This window comes from Erpetoichthys calabaricus, chromosome 1, assembly GCF_900747795.2.
Source record: "Erpetoichthys calabaricus chromosome 1, fErpCal1.3, whole genome shotgun sequence".
Classification (NCBI taxonomy): domain Eukaryota; kingdom Metazoa; phylum Chordata; class Cladistia; order Polypteriformes; family Polypteridae; genus Erpetoichthys; species Erpetoichthys calabaricus.
The window spans coordinates 247,179,521-247,193,372 of record NC_041394.2 but is presented as its reverse complement, the minus strand read 5'-3'; the positions used below and the strand labels follow the sequence as shown (position 1 = coordinate 247,193,372).

General features: G+C 34.9%; 1 protein-coding gene across 1 annotated transcript in view; it reads right to left on the bottom strand.

The window, feature by feature from the left end:
* Positions 1 to 3,361: 3,361 nt before the first annotated feature.
* LOC114660836 (regulator of nonsense transcripts 2) overlaps positions 3,362 to 13,852 on the bottom strand; it is a 102,158-nt gene continuing 91,667 nt past the window's right edge. Inside the window, 2 exon segments of the mRNA XM_028813786.2 lie at positions 3,362 to 3,486; positions 7,627 to 7,768. Coding sequence (XP_028669619.1) covers positions 3,362 to 3,486; positions 7,627 to 7,768 — 267 coding nt within the window.

Below are 13,852 nucleotides of genomic sequence, written 5' to 3'. Positions count from 1 at the left end.
TCAAAAACTAACTGCATACTGTATGTCAATTTTCAATTCGGGGGTTGAGCATCACAGAATTGCAGTGGTTAAAGAACATAATTGAATGAGATTTTTAAATTCAGCATTCATGTCTTTGTGGGCTGTTGTGTATTACTTCATGTTTTAAGTATACTTTATTAATAAATATGTTAGTGCAGTGATGTAATAGATACTGTAGAAGTCTGAATAAAAAAATAAAAAAAAGTACTGTGTTCAAATCCTGGCCCAGTTCATTGAGTACTCTTGTCTCCTACCAGATCCAAAAGAAAAGTTGGAATGACTATGAACCAAGGTTATTATAGTGTAGTTTTGCCTTTTTATATAGTTTTTATTTCTATAGTTTTTTTTACCTTACTTGGAAATTCAGTTTGGTTTTAGTTTTCCTTCATCGTGCATTTTTAGTTTTAGTTTAGTTTTTATTTCACAAAGACATTTCTCTTTTATTTTTATATATATATATTAGTTTCAGTTTTAGTATTAGTAATTATGGCATGGAGCGCCTACAGAGCTAGTTTTGTGTCATAATCAGATAGAACTGTACACAGATTTGGATAGGAGTTTAAGGTTAGTGGAACCTTACTACACTGCCTGGTTTACTATCTGGTTTTGTTTTTGTCTGACAAAAAACAAGTATAATCAAAACTAGACACTGAATGTGAACAATTTTACACAATTTTATAATTTTTAAAATATTTTCTCATGAAAATCACAGGGGCTTAGGAAGAACAGGGCTCTTAGACTTGAATCAGTGTGCAGACCCCACCTAGCTGTACTGAGGGAAACAAAGAACAATAAGCATGTAGTGTCAAGGTTAGGGGCAGTGAGTCTTGAATAGACCACCATAAAGGACAGTAAACCCATAATGAGCAGAGGAAGAAGCAGGTAATAGGAGAACGGACAGGCATAAAACAACAGAGGCAGCGTCTGAGATTAAGAACAACATATACATTATCTAAACCTGTTTATCCAGAGTAGGATTGCAGGAAATCTGGAGCAAACCGCAGCAGGTTTGGATGCAAGGCAGGAAAAATCCCTGGTATGCAATATGTATGATATGGCTGATGTTAAGAACAAAAAGAATATGATATTTCAACTATCTATTTTGAGAGAGAGAGAAAAACATTGAAAAAGGAGACAAATATTTTAAAATATAATTCTGCTAATGGATTACTTTCATAATATCAGGTATTTTGAGTTGTGAATATAAACTAAAAAAGATAAATTAATAAATATGGAATAAATACAAAAACCCATTAGTATGTTTAGTTTTTCATCACTTGTCAGACTCTCTACCTTTGTTTGTATCACTTTGTTGTTAAATGATGTTTTTAAAGCAAAAGTGATTGGTCAGCAACAATATGCTGATCTTGTATGATGACCTTGTCAGTCTCTCGATCAGCGCAGTTTTATTTTCAAAAAACAGGGATTGCTCTCCCCTCAACATTCTTGTATACTCAGATATGAGGATGGATATTTGAGGAGTAAACTGCAAGACAATGATTATATTTTGATATTATATACATTAAGGAACCATCAACAACAAATCAAATTTATAATATATTGAACAATTATTATAAAAGTTGAATAAATCGGACTCCGCAGCTGTATAAATAAAAAAAATAAATAAATAAAAATAATCGAGTATGTGTTCAGGTAAAGTACCACTTCCTAGTGATGGATTTGGCCCAAAAATTAATACAGATCTATAATTGTGGTGTAACAACCGCATGCCGAATTTCACCCATCTATCTAGTTGTGTTTTTGAGTTATCGTGTTTACACACACACACGCACACAATTCCAAAAAACAGTATTGTTGGACACTGGTTAGTCTATAACGTCAATATTCATCAAAATATCGAGATAGAATTTTTTCATGATTACTATACTTTCTCTATACTTTGCATATGAGAAAGTAAAAACAATTTCTCCTGTGCGAAGTGGCAGGTGAATTGCTGTCAACAAAAAGCAGACCTGAGAAAAACTGAGACGTTACTCACTCGTGATTTTTCTGTCCATATGGTAAACGTTTTGTTGACCAGCACATTCTGATTTCAGCCGTTTGAATTACATCTTGATATACAACAAGCACAAAGAAAGGTGGCATGCAAATCGCTTTCTATTTATTACGCACTTATTTCTTTATGCACCTGCACTCAGCTTGCTCTGTTACCGCAAATGCTGTGTGAACAGCCACCCTCCGTCACCAGCCACCATTCACTGGATGAATATATGCGGGTGGCTCGTGGTGGATGACTTTCTGTTTTAGAGAAAAGTTTTCATTCAAAAATAAAAACTAAAAATATTTTAGTAAATTGTTATTTTAATTCAGTTAGTCTTTCCAGCTACTTTAACAGTTTCGTTTAGTTTTAGTTTTTCATTTCGGTTTTGTTAATTATTTTATTTCAGTTTACAAAAATGTTTTTTTAATAATAGTTTCAGTTTTGATTTTAGTTTTTGTTAACTATAATAACCTTACTATGAACTTTAAGTTGTCCTGGAATGAGTGAGTGTCCTGGCACTGTTTCTAGGGGTGGTTAATGCCTTGCTCTGATGCTGTATAAATTGGTTAATGTCACCTGTAATCCTTGTATATAGCGGGTAAAACACGGTTAATAGTGACAATGTACTGAGGTTTTTCTTGAGAAAGATCAACTGGAACTAATACTTACAATAACAGTTTCAAACCTGCCTATTCTAACTATCTAGGGAGGAGAAGCATCATTTGCTGGAATGCACAAACCAACCTTGGATGGAGCTCCAGTCCAAGACATGGGCAGTTCTGACACTCACACTCACACACAGGACCAATTAAGAATTGCTTATCAGTCTCATCTTTTCATTTTGTTGCATGTAAGAGAACGACCTGACTTCCTGGAGAACAATTGTAACAGACACTATAAAAATATGCATAATCTCTACAGAAGCAGGATTCAAACCCAGTACACTAGATTCAAGAGCAGCAGTAGTAGTAACTGCTTCCCCTGTACCACAAGTAATATTTTATTTTTTTTTATTTACATCATTAATTTAAAAGCTACTTGCATTTTCAAACAGCATACTGTATGTTAAATTGAAAGATAAAAATATATCTAGATTCATGTTGCAGTCTTTGGAGATAAAACATTATTTATTCCCAGGAGGCAGGTTGGGTAATGAAAAACATATTTTGCCTAATTTTCATTAATTTTTATAGAAACATTCCACTCATGTTGTGAAAGTATCTGTACTTTTTGTAATGGGAGGATTCTCATATTCAGTCCTTGTCTACCTCAGTGGATGATTCAAGGAATTACACCAAGATATTTTACTCCATATTAGGACAATTCCTTAATATCTTCTTACCTCCCTCCAGTCTTGAAGATTAAGTCAGCATTTGGTGCTCCTTTAGGGTGCTGGTATCGTGGCCGTCTTTCACGATTTGTATTAGCTGGGGCAGGACGCTGAGCAAGGGATTGCATCATTTCTGGAAAACCAATACATATATACTTTTATGTGAAAGGATAACAGGAAAGTAAGCATAACTTCAGTTGAGAAAGAAATGCCAAATTCAAGAACAACAGGTAATATAAAACAGGAAATTAGCACATTTTTCAGATAAACCACACTTTATTTTAAAAATAAAGAGTTTACTTTGAATATCATTATTCTAGCTTAGACAGAACTTTGAAGAAAATTAAAGAAGTGGTCAAAATTGTTGCATGTACTCCATAAGTAAAGTGTTTCGGTGTCCCACTTTCTACAATAGGTAGAACTGTATGTCTACACAATATAAGCACAAACTCAGTTAAAACTTAAATCAACTTGCAAATATTTGGACACCATCCATTTTGGGTGACCAAGGGTTTCTTCGTATTTGTCTCTTGTCTGAAATTGTATGCTCTTGAGGACATGGCTGGGTGCAAACAGAAGGAATACTGTTACTTATAGAAGTTGTGTAGGTAAAGAATAGCAAAGTAAAAAGAGGATGTAAAAGAAGGTCAGGTAGAATTTTTTTTCATTTGAAGATAATACTTTCATTTTATTTATATTGCTTCACTCGGTTCAAACTTCAGCTTTAAGGGATTTCGCTGGATGCGCATTTAGTATTGCATTATAGTTTCAGAGAGCTTGGTTCAGTTTTCAAAGAATCTCTGCATCAGCAGATCATGTTCTCCTCCTGAATTATAATGGATTATCCCCGAGTATGCGTTATGTTAATTAACCTTAAACTGTGCCAGTATGAGCTGAAAGTTATTTTACAGCCCAAATACACCCCGTATTGCACTATCCAGATTTAATTCCTACTGCGCTCTAATAGTGAATGAGTAGGGCTCGATTATTCATGATTCCGTCTTGGAGAATGCAGGTATAGAAATTCAGTGGATGAAAAGAAAGAAATTTGCAAACAAGGAATGACGACTGGACAAATGAAAAGAGTGAAAACATCAGTGCAAATATTATTAATGATAGAATGCACAATTGTAATCCTTAAATGTCTAGAAAGAGTTAATTACTGAGATTTAAACACATACAGAGAAACTAGTTAATCTGGACCACAAAAATGGATGAAAGCACAATCAGCTTTGTGTTATAGCCTACAAGATAACTATACAAAATAATAAAAATGATTTGATTATTTTCTACTCTTGCAACAGCTTTAACTACATGTATAATTTCTGACAATGCTTATTATGAATGTACTAGACAAAGAGCCCGTTTAGACAACGTAAGATGAAACAGGCACGAGTTTGTGTCAGCAGTGTATGAAGAACAAATGATAAGTAACGAAGAAGTTGTTTTGTAATGATTGTAGTCCGCTTTACTCATTACTGTACAGGCTTGTACTGTTATTGAATGATGAATGTTCCAGTACAGTATGGAATAGTAATAAGTATAAGCACCACAAACCTGATATAGGTGTATTGAATGAATGCGTAATTGAATCAGATTGCGTAATTAAGCCTCGAGCTGTAGTTGAAATCGCCTTTCAGGCCTCTAGAGCTTTAATCGAAGTCGCCTTTCTCTTTGAATTTTTGTGGCCGTAAATCCGCCGCCTGCTGCGATGTTGGGGTTGGATGTCGGTCTCGTAAGGTTTTTCGGGCAGCTGCGCAGAAGGCGACTGCGCATTCGGCTTAGGACGGACGTGAGTGAGGAGGCAGGCGAATTATGTATTAAGATTATATCACAGGTGAGAACTAACCTTTAGTGGTGGTTTAACAAGCTTCAGCATTGGGCCTTATTCACACCAACCCATTTACTTGTGTTTTTAACATATCTGCGTACTACAAGTAATAGAAGGCACAAGGCATAATTCATCTATATTTTATGGACCTTGTTTGAATTAATTCAGAGAACTGCAGTGTAGTTTAAATGAAAAAAAAAAACACACAAACAAATATCGACATTCTGCATATTTTCTGCACAAAGACGCACTACTATGCACATTAGGACATTTATTCCACAGGAAAATGCACAGCACAGGAAGCCCATCCCTAACCATTGCCTAGAAAGTGCCATTTTCTGTTCCTTACAGATGGGGCTGGCCAAAGGCTTTGCGGAGTAATATACCTAATAATCATCTCTGTTGCAGGCACATCTTACGAACCGCAGTCATCAAGACTGGTATAATAATCGGCAAAGCAAAAATCATACTAAAAGAACACCAAAACACATGCCACTTGGGTCAACAAAATGTCTCCACCCAATAGCAAATTACTGCAATGATTTTTCATTGCAACAGAGAAATTTACTTACAAACAAAACAGGCAGACACATGCAAAATTAGTGCATGAAAACACATTATTCTATGTACATTAACATATACTAAGAATGCATGTCAAAAAATAAAAGCACTTGCATTAATGTACATCTCTCGGCAAATGCACAATTATGAACAGGCCCAAAGATGACAGAGTAATAGTACAAATAGTCACCTTATTGAAGCTGTAAACAATTTGGAGACACCACTTAATAGCCCTACCAAACTGAATTTCACTAGATCAATTCAAAATTAATTTTTAAAAACTCTTAATTGAATGAAAAAAAATGAAGTTTCCTTTATTCTGCCAGAGCTTTTATTTCAGTGTGGAGATTACAGCATTGGAGGTCTTATTTACAAATCCTGCATGGTCCAAGTTACTGAAAAAATTCTGCTGCTCCTTCAAGACAGAAATTGAAATAAAAGTCTATAGGTATTGCCAATTTGATTAAAGTATGAGTTTTGTGAGCTAGTTATATTTGCTCCTAAAGTATGTATTTTAGATAGCATAGATATTTTCCTATACAATTCCAGACACCTCACTCCTAGGTAAACAGACCTCAGCTGTGAGAATTTTGTGTCTGACTTCAGCTGCCTCGGTGGGGGATGCGATATCAGGCTGCTTGCCTGTAGCCGATTTACACATTTGCAAAACAAAGGTACTATCAGTGCATAATTAATGCAGTGATGAGAAGGTGTGAGAAAAATTAAGGTTGTCCCACATTACAAATATTTTCGCAGGATTCAGGGATTCTAGTGTTAAAAGTATCCTGCCCAACTTTGCTTATCTTTCACCAATATCAATGGGTGAATCAAGGATCTAGTAATAAAAAGGTTACAGGAGGCATTTTCACAATCTCGTATGTCAAAGAAAGCATCCCTAGATGATCTAAGCCAAAGGTAGGAACCTAACCTTTCAAAAGGCACTTTTCCACTGCAGGAACTTTTTCAAGTATCATTTTAGAAACTCATGATTTTTTTTTTAACATTCCCACTGCCAGAAATCTAACCATTTATAGCTAATAGTACTTTTTAAAATTCCTATTGCAGGATATGTACTTTTCATTCAACCAGGAACTATTGTGGGGGTGGATTCAGGCGATAAACTATGCTGAATGGTTGACCACAAAAACTGGCACCATCTTACAAATCTGTTATTCATTTGGAGAGTTACTGATGAAGATGGAGTGCCCTCCCTGGTGTGCCACCCCATGTACCACACTGAAGCAATAATCTTCCATGTGAAGTCACAATCACATCCAAGCAATCCAGTAAGGGGTCCGTCCCCCTTGAGCTTTCAATTGCATCGTACTTTGCACCTCATCACTCTTCATAGCCACTTCCCTGGTGTGCAGCACCATGAAGCACATCAAATCAATAAACTTGCATGTGAAGTCTCGGTTATATTGAAGCAGTAAGGTATGGGGGTCCTCTGTGAACTCCCAATCACACCACACTATGCACTGTATCGCTCTTCTTTCTATGTCAGATATTTTGTATAAAGGTTACAGTTCCTACTGTGTGGTGGGAATGCAACATATGAAAGTGGGCAGGGACTGCTAGTGGCCGAGGGCCAATATCATACTGGACTGTGGTTTATAAAATGGGGGAAAAAAGAAAAAAAAAAGAAAAAAGTCAGAAGATTAACATATAAAACCTTTGATAGAAATGTTGATTAAAAAGGAAGCATTTTAAATGTGAACAAAGCATGCAATACAAAAATTATACTGAATGGACTTAATTTCTCGGAATGTAGTACCTGTGCTATAGGATGTTTATTTTTTTTTATTTGATTTGACATACTTTATTAATCCCTGAGTAGAAATGGCACCATTACTCTTAAACAAATGTTATTAATTTGCTCACCCTGATAATCCTCCTGTTCCTGTCGTTCATTAATATCCAGTGTTAGTTTCTTCATGCGCATTCTCTCCTCTTGCTCTGCTTGCTGCTGATTAAAGTGATTTGCAGCAAGATGGGAAGACAATGGAACATTTAAGATCTTAAACTAAAAAAAAATAAAAATAAAATAAAATCAGTTTAATGTTACCCATAATAATCATAGAAAATATCATAAAACAATCTTATTCTGTCAAATGTTTAATGCGCGCCATAAATATGTACTTTTTCAAGTTATATTGTGATTAATAAAGTAATTATGACCTTGATGTACTATGAAGAAAAAAATAAAGCATGCTGGTTCAGTCAAATGGTATAAAGAAAAATGTTTCTAGGAGAAAATAAATAAATAAATAAATAAATTCAGGCTGAAGCTCCTCTGCACAATTTTGGAAAAGTACCTTCAAATATTATGAACAAAATAATAATTTAATAATTTAACTAAATGTTAACTATACATAGACTTTTTCAAACAATAAAACTAAATACAGTATGGACAGCAAAAATACAAAACAAAATTATACAGTAACTACTTCAATATTCATGTTTCTGTTCCCATAAAAAAATGTTAAAACCCTGGCAAGTTGTAAAGATGATATTTTTATAAATAATTCAAACAACTAAAAACAGAAGGTGGTAAAAACATCATTAAAATATTCACCATTTATACAAATACACAGTATATTATACTGAACTCTTACTCTTTTATATCAAATTGTACACTTTCTCATTTTAACATATAAAACAGCTGGAAAGATACTGTACCATATATTGTGTTTAAAATTGCTTAAACAATTCAACATTTTAAATCACAACTTTTCAGTTTTTATTGAAAACACAAAATTAGACTGTGAATTTGATCATTTTATATCACTGTGCATTTTGTGCTTTCAGTGTTTTGGCCAAGAACAACTTCCATCTGATGGGTAGGATGTTTTACTCCAAAAACGCACACACTAAAAAAACTCACAATACAGCAACCTCCTGTGAATTTAACTGTTCTTCATTTAGACAATGTGCTACTCTTATTATCATATATTTACTTAATTTGTGACTCACTTGCCAGTTCAAGATCACAGCAATGTAATGTATATCTCTCTCACAATGTGAGAATCAACCTTGGAAAGGGCAACAGTTTACTACAGGGCACTCTCATGGACACATCTGACCTGCATGTCTGTGGAATGCTGCTGGAATACTCTACAAAGGTTTGGGATTTGAATCCATGACTTTGTAGATGTAGGAGAGTGATAATGATTGCTGCCTCAGACCTTTATCTTTTTCTCACATGTACAGCCAAATCACATATATAAAAGTTAAAAAAAGAACAAACAGGAAAGGGACATTTAATATTTACCTTAGAAGTCTCATTAATGACCATACTGGATAATTCCAGTTTTTGTCACTGGAAGATAGCATTTTCCAGCATGGACTTTTAAGATACTTCCTCTTGAATGATAAAAACAATGTTGATAACAATAACTAATGTCATGCCTTGTCATAATAGCAAAAAAAATCAATTAACCATTTATCTCTATCACCTCTGCATTCATGAATTAATTTAATTTCAGGAGTCACAGAGAGGGTCACCCACACTATCTAAACTGATGTTTTATAAAAAGTGGTGTTTAAAGTAAATGCCATCAATTTTTAATGATCTTGATAAAAAAGAAAGGAAAAGTTTAGGTAATTGTGTCATAAAGATTAACACTAGAATTACCAGAGCCTACAAAAAAAACTCATAGATCCGGCCCACCTTAAATCGCTTCTTAAAACCTCTCTCACCTCTCCGCCAGCATCTTTTGTCATCTAAATGTATTGATAAAGACAAGCTGCCAGCAGCCGGCTATTCCATCCCCCCAACGACTTAGAACGTAAACAAGCTTTTCCCAGCTAATGCCTTGATTGATTATCTGGGAGTGAAGTGGAGTTTTAGAGTAGAAATAATAAGATTGTTATTTGGAACACACGCATTTCATATGTGTTGCATTTCTACAGTAATCTGTGTAAACACATTGTTAAAACAGAAACGGTTTACAATATTCTAGTAGCAAATGACAAAATGTAGGCATAAACTTATATAATGTATGAAGCCTGAAGTCCAAATATCAAAGAAACACTTTCACAAAAGGTACAAAAAAAAAAGCCACCGCCAAAAAAACCCGTCTTAGTGTGAGACATTGACATGACTTAACTATCACTGCTTCCGTGGCGTAACAGTATCAGTCGCTGACTGGGAATCAGAAGATCATGAGTTCGACCCTGCACAACTCCCATTTGAGAAGTGTTCTTATTTTCACTATTTTAGAATAAAATGATACATTTGATTTCAGTCTGTAACAGCCGGTGTAATTTATGATATTTGTAAAGGTTAGCTTTATTTTTTTAAAATTCACTTTTCATTGTCTCAGTCACGTTCAGGATCCATCCCTACCGCCCCCCACCTGACACTGCTGTTTTTACATAAAGACGCCCTATAGTTCTGCAGTGTATCACGATACATACGACCGCCTGTTTTTTTCCCCCAGTATTGCCAGTCCCCACGTGTTGCTGTGTGCTGTTTCTTTTGTACTCCAGGACATGCAGAGGAAAGCATAGTAAAGAGCAGTAACTTCAGCGCTATATGCAATCATCAGACACTCCCCATCTGATGCTGTTTTCACATAAAGACGCGCTAAAGCTCTGCAGTGTACTTGTGACTGCATTGTCATACCAATACTTGCGAACTGAAGTGTCTGCATGCACTTTTCGTGGCATTATACGTGTATTTTTTGAGCATGCCCATGTAGCTCAAACACAGGAACATATGTTGATGTAGAAGTATAACAAAACAAGTGCACTTTTATTCAAGACTATAACCGAAGAAAAAAGAAAGCAAGTTACAGTAGGTGGAATGCTAAGAACTGCTGATTTCCATTCTGTGCTATATAACTGTTAACATTTGAATCTGATGATTGCATATAGCGCTGTCTGATTTAGTGTGCGCAAGAACATGCAGGTGGCCAGTTGCTGAGTGCTACAACGCACATTTTAAAAAAAGAAAGAGACAAATATATGTGACGTTTTGAAGAAATCATTTTATGACGCGAATAGTACCAATCAGAAAACATCGTCGAAGTAATGCAATATTATTTGAAAACGAACAGCGTCAGGTTGGGTGTGAAGTTATACTGGCGCTGTTTGAGTCAGATCAGAAGCTGAATAAGCTGAAAAAGCTCCTGTTCTGACTCTGAGTAAAAAAGCATGAATTAATCAACAGAAATAACCGCGATTGACATTTTAAAGTTAACGATTTACAGTGCATACCAATTTATAAATTCGATGTCCGTTTGAGGAAAAAAAAAAACACTTTCTTCAAAGCTGGGAATCGAACTGGCGTCTCTGTGGCACAGTAAGGCAGTGGTGCTCCAAGTCAGCAAACCGTCCTTATAACTTATTTTTTCAAGATCCATAACACACAGACAGACAGAGCACTGCGTAATACAGAGACAGACAGGCAGAGATATACAAACAAACAGGGAAGGCACATGTACTGAAAGAAAAAAAAAATCAACATGTGCGTTGTTTCTGCAGCACTGAATGAGCTCACCCGCTCTAACATCACCCCTCCCCCCGATCTGACTCTCTAAGTAACAGCGCAAGTACAGACACAAACCAAGTGCATGTGTGTACTGTATAATATTAACAAAAAGAGCAGCTTACTACTGAAAACGGCAAATATAGGAGTGAGTGGGGATCGAACCAGGACTCTTGATTACACTTGGTTTGCGTCTGTACTTGCGCTGTTACTTAGAGAGCCAGATCGGGGGAGGGGTGATGTTAGAGCGGGTGAGCTTATTCAGTGCTGCAGAAACAACTCACATGTTGATTTTTTTTTCTTTCAGTACATGTGCCTTCCCTGTTTGTTTGTATATCTCTGCCTGTCTGTCTCTGTATTACGCAGTGCTGTCTGTCTGTCTGTGTGTTATGGATCTTGAAAAAAATAAGTTATAAGGACAGTTGTTCATGTTAATTGCAGTCTCAACTGTTAAAAAAATATTTTAAAAGGAGCATCCCACATGAAAATATAACGATCTCATTAACTGACAGTGCATACCTATTTACAAATTTTATGTCCGTTTGAGGTTAAAAAGAAAAAAAAGAAATAACACTTTATCCCCAGCGGGGAATTGAACTCATGTTTGTGAGGCAGAGAAAAGCTACTCGGTCTGAGAGGCAAATCTTAGCGCGCTACGCCACGGAAGCTGTTACATGGTGTGTGAAGCTTTTGTGGAAGTGTTTATTTGATCTTAGGAACTCGGGCTTTACACATTCTATAGTTTATGCCTACATTTTGTAACATTTATTACTAAAATATGAAAAAGTTTCTGTTTTAGCAATGTGTTTACACAGATTACTGTAGAAACGGAACACGCATGAAATGCATGTTTTCCAAATAGCGATCTATTATTTCTATTCTAAAACTTCAGCAGTTCAGTCACTCCCAGGTAATCAAACAAGGCATGAGCTGGGAAAACTTAGTGAACGTTCTGCGATGGTGGGGGATGGAATAGCCGGCTGCTCGCTGCTCCTCTTAATCGGCACATTTAGAAGACAAAAGAGAGGTGAGAACGGTTTTAAGGTGGGCCGGATCTACGAGTTTTTTTCATAGACTCTGGTAATTCTAGTGTTAAAAAAGATGCAATTAACAAAACATGTATTTTTACATTGATCGACTCTACACAAAAAGCATACCTTCAGCAGTGAACCAAACCAAATTGATGCAAGCAAAAAAAAAAAAAATTGTATGTATGTGTGTATATTTTTTTTAGATACCTAGCAATACTTTGTTGGAGCTAAATTGAAAATAGCATTTTATGTTTTTTTTTTTTTTTTTTTTGGTTTTTTTTAAATAGCATTTTTTGGAAACATTTTAGACCTCAGTCTACTTCTCAGTAAGTGAAAAGAATGGTTCTAATTAACTTAAAACAAACCTTGCTTATAACTGTAATACAGAGACTAACTCCTGGATTCACGCCAGGGTTGGTCTATCAAGGTGGCCTGAAACTCACACTGCCAGTTGGGCTCTGCATTTAAAAAAAAAAAAAAGTTGTGTGAAGTTTCAATGTGGGCTCAACACCCACAAAAGAAAAGATTAAGATATACTTGAAAACAGATATGTAGTATTTTTGCTGCTAATGAAAGGATGGTGTGGATTTTGTTCTTATGCTATTGAAGTCAAATTTTAATAGTTCATTAATGACTTTGCTTGTTCTTCATGGAAGCCTTTGGTGATTTCAGTGACAGTTTCATATTTTGCAAAGTAATGATAATTTTTCTAATGCATATGTTTTCACTCACAAATTCTATCACTGCCAATTGCAAGGAAAATCAATGTCTTTTTTCTTTCAAAAAATATTCCAAATTGCTTGAATATTTTATGTGTTTTATTTTGAATTAACCCTTCTTTTCTTTCACCATGTAAGTCACTAGCTTTTTTTTTTGTTACTGATAGTTTATGAATAGGAAAAGGCCAATTCAGATCCCTAACCTTGGTGCAGGTATTGGTGAATATTCATCAAAGACACACAAAATAGGTAATAGGAAAAACTACATTCAACATACCATATTTACAGCTCTTTCATGTGTGCACTTTCAATACATCCAGAACTAGCCAACCAAGAAGAAATATATTGCATCCAATTTATCTTAATTTTTTATTTTCACTTGAAATGCAAGGATATGAAACAAACAAAATATTTATGGATGTAGAGTTGATAACGGAAAATGGTCAATTTTTAAAATTTTAAATATGGTTTGTTAATAGCTTAATCATGTTCAGTTAATTTTACAAATAAAAACTGTGGAGAATGTGAAATTTGAACAAAGTTGTGGCTTCACCAAAGTTCCTCATAGTGCTAGCTAGAGTGCTAGATTTTAAAGGGGAAGCATAGGGTTAACCATAGTCTAGCAAAATGCTAAAAAGAACTACAGACTTTGATTATAATGGACCCTTTCTTCTAAAACAGATTAAATATACATATACATATATATATAATATATACATATATACATATATATACACATATATATATATATACATATACATATATACATACATATACATATATACATATATATATACATATACATATATACATACATATACATATATACATACATATATATACATACATATATATACATATATATA